This window comes from Oncorhynchus keta, chromosome 2 (genome assembly GCF_023373465.1).
Source record: "Oncorhynchus keta strain PuntledgeMale-10-30-2019 chromosome 2, Oket_V2, whole genome shotgun sequence".
Taxonomy (NCBI): Eukaryota; Metazoa; Chordata; class Actinopteri; order Salmoniformes; family Salmonidae; genus Oncorhynchus; species Oncorhynchus keta.
The window spans coordinates 32,125,184-32,137,643 of record NC_068422.1 but is presented as its reverse complement, the minus strand read 5'-3'; the positions used below and the strand labels follow the sequence as shown (position 1 = coordinate 32,137,643).

The 12,460-nt window shown below is 41.4% G+C and overlaps 1 protein-coding gene across 7 annotated transcripts in view; it reads left to right on the top strand.

Annotated features, from left to right (window-relative positions):
- The first annotated feature begins 10,910 nt into the window (after nt 1-10,910).
- The window catches only part of LOC118361204 (girdin-like), an 89,325-nt gene continuing 87,775 nt past the window's right edge, over nt 10,911-12,460 (top strand). For 4 of the 7 annotated variants that reach the window (XM_052475321.1, XM_052475302.1, XM_052475301.1 and 1 more), the window contains exons 1-2: nt 10,911-11,687; nt 11,821-11,921. In XM_052475321.1, coding sequence (XP_052331281.1) covers nt 11,625-11,687; nt 11,821-11,921 — 164 coding nt within the window. In that variant the 5' untranslated portion in view covers nt 10,911-11,624. The remainder of the gene's footprint in view (nt 11,688-11,820; nt 11,922-12,460) is intronic. The other 3 variants (XM_052475322.1, XM_052475311.1, XM_052475313.1) reach the window with 1 other exon arrangement.

Below are 12,460 nucleotides of genomic sequence, written 5' to 3'. Positions count from 1 at the left end.
GATAATAAACAGAGTGTAGCAGCTGTTAAGAATGATTTTGGACCTAGACTTGGCGCTCCGGTACAACTTGCCTTGCGGTAGCAGAGAAAACAGTCCATGACTAGGGTGGCTGGATATTTTGACCATTTTAGGGCCTTCCTCTGACACCGCCTGGTATAAAGGTCCTGGATGGCAGGAAGCTGGCCCCAGTCGGAGGCTGAGTAGTTGCCATACCAGGCAGTGATGCAACCAGTCAGTTTGCTCTTGATGGTGTAGCTGTAGAACCTTTTGAGGATCTGAGGACCCATGCCAAATCTTTTCAGTCTCCTGAGGGGAAATAGGCTTTGCCGTGCCCTCTTCACGACTATCTTAGTGTGTTTGGACCATGACAGTTTGTTGGTGATGTGGACACCAAGGAACTTGAAGCTCTCAACCTGCTCCACTACAACCCTGTCGATGAGAATGGGGGCGTGCTCGGTCCTCCTTTTCCTGTAGTCCACAATCATCTCCTTTGTCTTGATCACTTTGAAGGAGAGGTTGTTGTCCTGGCACCACACGGCCAGGTCTCTTACCTCCTCCCTATAGGCTGTCTCATCGTTGTTGGTGATCAGGCCTACCACTGTTGTGTCATCTGAAAACTTGATGATGGTGTTAGAGTCGTGCCTGGTCATGCAGTCATGAGTGAACAGGGTGTAAAGGAGGTGACTGAGAACACACCTGTGAGGGGTCCCCGTGTTGAGGATCAGCGTGGAGGATGTGTTGTTACCTACCCTTACCACCTGGGTTCGGCCTGTCAGGAAGTCCAGGATCCAGTTGCAGAGGGAGGTGTTGAGTCCCAGGGTACTTAGCTTAGTGATAACCTTTGAGGGCACTATGGTGTTGAACGCTGAGCTGTGGTCAATGAATAATATTCCCTAATAGGTGTTCCTTTTGTCCAGGTGGGAAAGGGCAGTGTTGAGTGCAATAGAGATTGAATCATCTGTGGATCTGTTGGGGTGGTACACAAACTGTTGGGGCAGTACACACTTCAGGAGAAATGAGATGTTATTGGGTAGCACACAGGTATAATGCAGTATGACGTGGTTGTTCTTAAATTGCAGGGGCCTCCCTTGCCTTTGCAATCATACATGTCTTTGTTTATATTAAACTGTTGATCAATGATAAAACATATTGCAAGACCTTTATACTGCAAATGCTGTTTATGCATTGCTTAAAGTACTTAGGGTAAGCAAATTGTGTTGTCCCAGTAGGGATAGAGTGTAGAATTGTCAAGACAAGTTTTGGGGATTTAGAGATATCTATTTTTTGAATCCTAGAAAGTTGCCAGGTCGCAATTGTAAATGAGAACTTGTTCTCAACTTGCCTACCTGGTTAAATAAAGGTAAAATAAATAAATAAATAAAAAAAGTGAAAAGTATTTCATATCTTGTATAGATCAATAAAAACAAAGAAGGCTATTAAAATAAAACATGTATTAGTAGTATAATGTCTGTCCCTCAGTTTTATGTAATTGGTGTTACCACCTTGAAAATCACTCATGACAAAGATAGACAAGGAATTTGAGCATTCCCTCCAGTGGCAAACTGTTACCGGCAGAGTGGTCTATATTAAAGAAGATTATTGGCTAATCACACCCTTTTAGTGTGTCATGAATTTGAGGATTCATGACACCTGAAACCCCACCTCTTTAAGGAATACCTAGGATAGGATAAGTAATCCTTCTCACCCCCCTTTAAGATTTAGATGCACTATTTTAAAGTGACTATTCTACTGGATGTCATAAGGTGAATGCACCAATTTGTAAGTCGCTCTGGATAAGAGCGTCTGCTAAATGACTTAAATGTAAATGTAAATGTAAATAATTTGGTGTGTCTAATTTTTATGTATTTTATTTAACTAGGCAGGCAAGCCAGTTAAGAACAAATTCTTATTTACAATGATGGCCTTCCCCAGCCAAACCCTAACAACGCTGGGCCAATTGTGCACCACCCTATGGGACTTCCAATCATGGCCAGTTTTGATACAGCCTGGAATCAAACCAGGGTCTGTAGCACTGAGATACAGTGCCTTCGACCGATGCGCCACTCGGAAGCCACTCAGGAAATCCAAAGTGTCACTTGGTGTTACTCAATTTAATTGAAGGGAAATAACATTGTGAGAAAAATTATTAATCATATCACTACATTTCATTAGTTGTGTTAACGGCCTTAGAGTTGAGCATCTGTGGCCTCCATTTAAGAAAATATTTAAAAATCTAACATTTCTCATTGATGTTACCGTTGGTGGTGTTACTACAACTACTGGTGGCACAATGTTATCCTTATGGTAAAAAATAGTCACTAATATGGCAGTCATTAGGCTGCCATATTAGTGACTATTTTTTTACCATAAGGATAACATTGATTTAGAATGGGAAGATGTACCCAGTTGATTTAGTTGATTTAGAATGGGAAGATGTACCCAAATTTAAATAAATACAACTTTTCTTCTCTCCAAAATGCCATGCCCAAATGCCACCGCAATTCAAGACCGACCCATGAACCGGAAGTCTTTGGTTGTACAATGTCACGCTTGCCAGCCATGCTGTTACTGTACCAGCCTAAAGAACAATGTGAGGATATGTTGAAAGACTTGTTCGATAGGAATATGCTGTCTTTGGTCAACACAGCATTATCAGCTTCCTCGTCATGAAATATTGGTTGACCCTTACACTGTATATTGGGAGTCGAATTTACCTGCTTTAGAGTCAGCTATTGGTACTTTCAGAGTGGTGAACGGTGGTGAGGGTCCCCTACCGAGGACTTAGAATGTGAGCGATATTAATCCTTGCTCTCACTCATCCCCACTCTCAACCACTCTGACTGCGCCTATGGACTCTTCCTGTGCAGGTGCATTCTCAGCCATTTTAATGTCAACCAGGACCCATGAGTCCATTGAAAGGAGAAACTACTCTCCTCTCTTTTACTGTGCATTTTTGTGTCCGTGGATTTCACTTCTTCAATGGATGAACCACTCATCATATCCTCTATAATAATGACCACAGTGTCGTTATTGGTGTTGGACCCGCCAGCAACCTAATCGTCGACACAGCAAGAGCATGCATAATTAATCTAACATCTATAAAGAGGGAAAGCACACTGGATATGCATGTTCTGTTGCAAATAGGCCTGACTGGCACACTAGTCAGAGCATCATGTTTGAAGTGATGCATACTTCATACCAAATTATGTTTGTAACTTTGAATTGAATAATCTTTGTCTGTGAACACCATCCTTACACTCAGATAATAACCATTTGGACCTGAAGCTCTCTCTTTCACTGTTATACCTTCTCAGAAAGATTCACTTCTTTAGGGGGCTAATTCAGTAGGCAATTACTGCTTGCTACTGGACATTTTGGTGTGGTGTTTTTTGGTTTGTTCAAATTTCACAATTACACGCCATGCCTCATGTGTCAAAAAGATCCCCTTGCTGTACCCCGGGAGGGCATCTTGGTGTAATGAAAGGAGATTAGTGTGAGCAGCCATGCCGAGGAAGGGGTGGGAGGCTGTGGTTGTTATGACAACAGATTAGTGTCAGCAGCTTTTTTTTGCCAGAGATTCTATTAGGTTTATCCAGTTGCCATAGATATGGACAGGTTGAGAGCTCCTGTCCTGACGATATCCAGAGGCAAGGACCATCAGTGTCTTATGGACCATTCACTTAATGTTTCCATCAGATTGCACTTAGATTATTATTGTTTCATGTTTTCTTACAAAAGACGGTCTTGGAAATGGAATTCTAACTATGTGTGCACTGTGATCATTTTTTTTATTGTTCCCCTCTCACCAGGGATGGGTTTACACCTGGTACACTAGGTGTGTGCAATTAATTATCAGGTAGAACAGAAAACCAGCAGGCTCCGGATCTCATAGGGTAAGAGTTGAGTACCCCAGGTCTATCGGGACTGGAAGGTGTCTGACCTTGTATCTGAAATCAAATTGTAGTTGTGCTGTGAAAGGCACGCTGAAAGATTGAGAAAGCATTCGTGTAGTGTAGAACAGTGTTTCCCAACTCCGGTCCTATAATACTCCCAACGGTACACAATTTGTATTGTAGTCCCAGACAAGCACGCCTGATTCAACTTGTCAACTAATCATCAGGCCCTAAATGAGCTGAATCAGGAATGTTTGTCTGGAGCTACAACAATAATTTGTGCTTTTGGGGTATTCAAGGACTGGAGTTGGGAACCACTGGTGTAGAATGCACTCAGGGCAGGTCACTCCAGGACTCCAGTAGTTAAAGAGAGTGAACCCATTGCTAGTGTCTATATACTATGGTGGTGCTAGGCACTGACGACAGGCTGTATAAGTACCACAGTAATACATTTTTGGCATATCCAATTACATTTTCAACAGTGGAGTGACAATTTGGGTTAAGGGTGTCTGGCAATCAATCATCACTGCGTCTTAGATAGGGATTCCACATAAAACCATTCTCTAAAAATACAGTGCAAATATGTTTACAACAGAAAGTCTGCAGCACACATATCTAGAGTATGGGTGACACACAGGAGGTTGGTGGCACCTTGGGAAGGACTGGTTCGGGATAATGGCTGGAGCGGAATCTGTGGAATTGTATCAAATACATCAATACATCAAACACATGGTTGGATGCCATTCCATTCGCTCTGTTCCACACACTATTATGAGCCGTCCTCACCTCAGCAGCCTCCACTGATATTATATATAAAGGAAATTGCTTTTACATTGGCCATAGTCTGCCTACTTTTTTGCTTGAGGTGCAAAAAGTACAATATCAATTTTGTGAGTGATAATGGAATTAGATTTCATTTTCTACATAATTTCATACCCAGTTTACCAGACAACATGTGGTGGCTATTATCCTTGCTCCTGCCTTAGCTAATTTATCACCTGTCAAAAGTGGACATTAGCTCATGAGCACAGTCAGTCATTTTGATCACTAAGACTTAAAGTGGAGAAGACTGATCGTCCATGTCAGGTGTGTAGTAATTACATGGTGCCTAGCAGAGCTGTAGGTATCATTAAAAGTTCTAAGGAAATTCTAACATGACATATTAATTATGACAATGAGGTGTTGATACTGTAGGCTTGTCAGAAACACAGCAGCAGGGAATCTATTGGTATTTTTGTTGTAATCAGGCTGAACCAATTATGTATATAAACCCTGGATTGCAGATGCTATGTATTGGCCATTGACAGGCTATGAAGCCACCGGTCGGCCATATTGGCACTCTCCAGTGGGAGCAATCTTCCATAGGAATGAATGGATTTATTCAGTAATTCAATATAATATTTCATGGACATAATTACGTTTTTTTGAATATAATTTTTATTTAACATGTTTGTTTAGCTCACATAATGATTTAGGAGTATGCATTAAGGTGTCTAATATAAAAAAAAATGCCAAAATAACAAATGTAGACATCAATACATTCCTTTCTATAGCTTCCAAAATATTTTTTTACAATGGTGGAGGAGTGCCAAGTTGGAGGCACGGTGGCTTCAAAACAACACCGCTATCAGTCATCTAATATATTCATAAAACATTGGGCTGACCTTTGCCGTAGGGGCTTTATATCAACAGAAGGGGGATTTGATCCATATGGTTTGATTTCCCATATCAGCCCGACAGGATGAAGAGAAGTGAGTTATGGGGCTGCTGCTCCAAATAGGTCAGTCATCCCAAAAGCATACATCAATCATTTGACAAGACCAGCAAAGTATAAGGTTGATAGTGATGTATTTTAGTACACATTCACACCTTGGATAAAGATTCCAAAATGTTTGTGATGCATAGATAGATCATTGCTTGATCAGTGGAATCTTTGCTTTAGGTTAAATTAACATGATTCCATGCACCTCTGTTGCAGCTCTGTTTGAGTACACTGGCTTTGGAGAGTTTGATTTTCCTTAGCCAAAGGGGTGGTCTGCGTTTTTAAGAAGCCAGCCAAGTTGAAGGAATTTGTAGAGTTGTTTTCCCTGCTGTGTTCAAGCTGCGTAAGGAATGTTGCTGTTGCTCTATGACCCAATAATGAATTAGTATGCTCTGTTACGCATCACATAAACATGATTAATAATTTATGAATAAAAAACATATGACCAATCGCATTTTCAAAACCAAGGTTTATGCCAAACACACACTGTTCTCCACATTGAAAAGACAAAAATGGAGCTTCACAAAAAAAAAATGTCCACATTAAATATAATTGTTTTCAGATTGTGGTAGGTGCGCATTACATGAGTCATGATGAATTGATGAGTATGAATTACCTGTAAGTGTTTCAGAATCTATGTGCTCAGCCTGGCCCGTGAATTGGCCTGCTGTGTATTTGAATCCGAATCCCCTCCTACACAAATGGTAGTCCAAAGTCCCGCCCAAACCAGAGAACACATGGAATGTCTACCTAACATCCTCTTTTTGAACATAAACTAAAGCCTAAATCCGTGGAAGTCCCAGAAAGTCACATCAAATGAACTCAGAAGCTCTCCTTATCTCAGGAGACTGGAGAATGACCTGTGCTGGAAAAGTTTAATGTTTGTGATTTTCTAATACCAAATGTCTGTGTTCTATTCATGTGCTTTTCTAATAACCATTTTCTGTGTTCATGCAAGTGACTGACTGAATGAATCCTCACTATCAGTAGCTGCAATTTGGCAGTACACCCAGACCTTTGTTTTGAGAATGAAAGATATTGGAGTTTCAAGTTCTCAACTTAGAGACAAGAAACGTTGTGAGGTATTGATCTGTTAAATATCTTGAACCAGTATTGGTTGGTCACATGAATGAAACAAATTGGTAATGATGAATGAATCATGCTAAATCATGCAAATATAACTGTGTGCAAATATAACTGTGTACAGCCGTATATAAGACAATTGCTGGGACTGCCCCGGCAGAGCTCCTGACAGATGTTCACAATGGTGCATTGATTTGGAACCTCTCCAGTACACTGGCAATAAACAACGATTAATTTAAGATTGACTTCTAGTGTCCCTGTGTAAAATTATTTTCATAACATACCCATAGTAAATATTTCAGGTGAAGTGATGTGCTTCCATACATAGATTTTAGCTAAGCCCTCAGATGTAACCATTAACAAGTAAATAATTGTTTTAAAATGGCCTTTTTGGTGACATTGCCCTTTCCCCATTCATTCCGACCGACCAAATAATCAGTTTGGTTGATTGTGAGGCTTATCTCGTGGGATGAATGACTGGGCTGGTCTCAAAATATGCCACAGGAGGTTGGTGGCACTTTAATTGGGGAGAACGGGCTTGTGGCAATAGCTGGAGCGGAATAGTGGGGTGGTATCAAATGTATCAAACATGGTTTCCATGTATTTGATCCCATTCCATTTACTCTGTTCCAGCCATTATTATGAGCCATCCGTCCCTCAACAGCCTCCACTGAAATATGCTTTCTAACTGCTGACAGCTCACCAAATCAAAGTTTATTGGTCACGTACACAGTTTAGTAGAAATTCTTATTTTACAATTCTGAACAAAAATATAAACGCAACATGCAAAAATGTCAAAGATTTTACTGAGTTACAGGTCATATAAAGAAATCAGTCAATTGAAATGAATTGCATTTTATCGATAGCAATTTGAATGCACAGAGATACCGTGACTAGACCCTGAGGCCCATTGTCGTGCCATTCATCTGCCGCCATCACCTCATGTTTCAACATAATGCATGGCCCCATGTCGCAAGGATCTGTACACAATTCCTGGAAGTTGAAAATGTCCCAGTTCTTCCATGGCCTGCATACTCAACAGACATGTCACCCATTGAGCAAGTTTGGGATGTTCTGGATTGACGTGTACGACAGTGTGTTCCAGTTCTCACCAATGTCCAGCAACTTCGCACAGCCATTGGAGTGGGACAACATTCCGCAGGCCACAATCAACAGGAGATGTGTCACACTGCATGAGGCAAATGGTAGTCACATCAGATAATGACTGGTTCTGATCCCGCCACTACCTTTATTTTTAACGTACTGTATCTGTGACCAACAAAGGCATATTTGTATACCCAGTCATGTAAAATTCATAGATTTGGGCCTAATGAATTTATTTCAATTGACCGATTTCTTTAAATAAACTTCAACTCAGTAAAATCTTTAAATTGTAGAAGCGGTGCTCCTAGAGGCTGGGGACTTTAATGCTGGCAAACTTTTACCTCAACCACCATTTTACCTCATTTCTACCAGCATGTCACATGTGCAACCAGAGGGGCAAAAAAAACTCTAGAAAAACTTTACTCTGCACACAGAGACACGTACAAAGTTATCCCTCATTTGACAAATCTGACCATAATTCTATCCTCTTGATTCCCGCGTACAAGTAAAAACTAAAGCAGGAAGTACCAGTGACTCACTCAATACGGAAGTGGTCAGATGTCTTCACTAACATTTTCAACCTCTCCCTGACCAAGTCTGTAACACCTGCAAGTTTAAAGCAGACCACCATAGTCTCTGTGTCCAAGAAGCCAAGGTGACTACTTAAATGACTACCGCCCGGTAGCACGCACGTCTGTATGTCACGTTCTTTCAAAATCGAACCCAGAACCAGACCAGGACAAGGAGAGTAGGAAGAAGGTGAGTATTTATTTACAAGTGAATGGGTAGATATATCCAGGTGGCGTAGCGGGCAGCGGTGGTGAGTTGATGGGAGTAAATAGGTGGATCCAACGGGGTAGCGGAATCCTCCGACGACCAGGCGGGAATGGGGTAAATGATCCGGGTGAGTAACTGAAGACAGTAGACAGAACAAACGGAGGTAAGTTTAAGGCAAGCAATACGTTAAAAAAAAAAACACAAAACAAATTCTATCCAACTTGAGGCTGATATTATGGCACAACATACTGTTCATGGCTAACGATCCGGCAGGGAATGGATGTCAGGTCAGAGCTTTTGAAGGGGAGAGGTGATGATCAGGACAGGTGTGCAGATTACTGATGGGATACAGGTGCGGGTGAACATTGATCTCCCAACAAGCTAATTCGCCCGGCAACCAGACAGGGTGAGTTCCAGGACACCGGAAACACACTCCAGGACAGAAACACAGGCAAACACAGACTCAGGAAGATTTGTGACACTGTAGCCATGAAGTGCATTGAAAGGCCAACACCTGCATCCTGTTAACCCTAGACCCACTCCAATTTGCATACCGCCCCAACAGATCCACAGATGTCGCAATCTCAATTGCACTCCATGCGGCCCTTTCCAACCAAAAAGAAAAACCTACGTGAGAATAGTGTTCATTGACTACAGCTCAGAGTTCAACTACATAGTGCCCACAAAGCTCATTACTAAGCTAAGGACCCTGGGACTAAACACCTCCCTCCAACAACTGGATCCAAGCAGTATCAATGCATCAAGTCTGGAACCAACATGACCATGAACAGCTTTTATCTCCAAGCCATAAGACTCCTACATAATTAGTCCAGGTAGTTATTGGTTAACTTTTTATCTGCATTGACCCTTTTTGCACTAACTCTTGTGACTCATCCCATATTCAGCTTGCTGTTTATTATCTATCCTGTAGCCTAGTCACTATATGTTATTTTACATTTTTCAATTATTCCATTTTTTTCTCTCTGCACTGTTGGGAAGGGCAAGTAAATATGCATTTCATTGTTAGTCTACACCTGCTGTTTACAAAACACTTTCCCTGTCTGCCACTTCTCACCACGTCCCAATGTATGGTAGTAGAAATATTGCAATGAGCTATGCCGAGAATACAGTACTAAAATACGTAGAACAAAACCCCATGGCAAAATGGATAGAATTGCAGGGAATTAGCTTCTGGACCATAGTACGGAATATAAATAATATGTATGTGAATGGTGTGTATAGACAGTATAGACCGTATGTGAATATAAAAGGTGTGTACAGCAGTAGTTGTATAGGATGAGTTATGACAACAGTAGAATACAGTATATACAAATTAATTGGGTAAAACAGTATGTAAACATGATTAAAGTGACCAGTCTCTAAGGTGCATGGTAGAGTACCGGTAGGCTAGTGACTAAGGTTCAGGGCAGTGTACTGGGCAGAGGCCGGCTAGTGATGACTGTCTAACAGTCTGATGGCTTGGAGATAGAAGCTGCAATTGTACTTTCTCTGCCTTCTAGATGGTAGCGGGGTGAACAGGCTGTGGCTCGAGTGGCTGAGGTCCTTGATTATCTACTTGGCCTCCCTGTGACACTTTGTTTGTAATTACAGGTACATAACAGTGTAAAAATCCAATATGAATTACCGTGACCTTCAAAGCAGTGCATTCCAAATAGTTTAATCAAAGGGTTGTGTGTGTTTGAGGATAAATGATATGTGCACTGGCATGCAAGTATCACACAAATTGAAGAGTACTGTTTTTTTTATCAATTACATCAGGATATATCTATAGATGGGCAGATGAGGATTTCTTTCAATCATTAATACGAGGATTTGTCTGGACATTCTTGTTGATATCTGTGTGGTAACACTAATGATTTTTCTAGTCATGTTGTTTGAGATCATTTATATGAATACTACCCATATTATCTACATTGGCAGCCAGCCAGCATGCTACACACACACACACACACACACACACACACACACACACACACACACACACACACACACACACACACACACACACACACACACACAGCATAGTCCTACTGACACACTCACTTTGACAATATTCATTGACAAAGGAGACACATCAAATGTGAAGCATTATGTCCTGCTAATGTAGTCTATAGTCTCCATACAACATAATCCATTTAATGTGGAGGTGGAACTGTCAGTGACAACGTGCTGCAGCCCTATTTTTTTAAGCGCAGTTGATTTTGGCGGAAGAAGACACGTCCTCTACGGATGGATGAGTACGCTGGAATGGAAACAAAACGGAGTTGAGCCCGTGGAGGCGGTACTTAGTCTAGCGCCATCAGTAAACTCATGTCAGTAGTAGGCTATTCAGCCGTTAGTCACTTGGCTGGAAGAAGGGAATACATGACAGAAGAAAGACATCTCTGCCCAATTCTATTGGAACAGTCGTTGGTTTTATTGGGGAAAAATATGCGACCTTCAAGACTTAAAATAACGTGATGGGGAAAGGAATACATTTTTTAAAAGAATATTGTAACTCGACGTCCATTGGAGGAAACCAGTTACTGTCTTTAGGCTTACTACTAGTTCTGTGTTTTATCAGACCAACGTTAGATTTTCATGGAGCATGTTCTTTATTATTAGCCTACCTGTACAGGTCTAATGTCTTAGTTAAAGACATTTAGCTGTAGGTAGGTAAGCTGCCTTGACGGGCACAGGCTAGATGGGATTCAAGGTTTTTCAAAAAATGTGATGGTCCTTCTCAAGGAGGGTAACGTTAACATGTTTATCTCGGGTATCAGATACGACAATTGTGGATAAATTTTCAGCAAAACCCGACGTCATTGACTTGTTTTCTTTATCGGCAAAAGTTGTGTCTGTTTAATTAAATCAACCACATGAGCGGCGTCTAAATTAAGGACGCGTTCAGAGGGGTGAAAGGCGACGCGAAGAAAATTTCCCGACAAGGAGAAAATACAGTTTCATTCAAATTCTCTGGAATTGTCGCTGTTCAACACAAGGAAATGGAAAGTGAGGTTTTTACGCCATTGTTGGAACAATTTCTGCTCACGCCATTGGTCGCCTGGGTAAGGCACCCTAATTAACCATTCTATGGGAATTTGAGTAAAGCAATTAATCAGGGTATCCCAAATAAATGCCCTGTTTAACAAGTGATTTGGTTTTGATGACAGGTTTGGTGTGTATTGTCATATTTTTCAGGTTAAGGCGGCTGGGCATTCATCAGGAAACGATGGCACCAAACTATCGGAATACATTGAATTGTTGGATGGCATTTATTTAAACGAGATCATGCTTGAGATGTAAGTAGTAGCCTGTCTGTCATTTATGGGTGCTCTCTGTCTTTCACATGAATGAATGGCCACGTGTGCTTCTGATCCATTGGCCACTCATCAAGTTTTGCCCTGCACTGTAGGTTATGGTGGATTCATGACACATTCAGGACAAAAAATGTTAAACGAGTTCCACAGACACATTTCACTAGTGAAGTATGTCAGCCATCGATGCAACTAGATTAGGTGGTCTAATCAGAATGAGTTGTAGGTATTTTGAAGCAGACCTTTTCACGAGTTCTGTATTGATGGCGGAGTCTGCAGCAGGTCATCTTCCACTCGAGCAGTCAGTCACTGACAAATGTCAGAATGTGAATTGCAATCTGCAGCCTGCTGAAGACCTCCTCTCCCTGGCGCTTGCTCTTCTTGCCTGCTAGAATAATACAGAGGGCAGCTAGTCTACCTCACTCACCCAGCCTACCCCTTGAGGAGTAGAAATGAGGAATCTATCCATCTCTGCCATGACCACTGACACGCACTATACAAAAGAAGCTGGTTTCCACCCATGC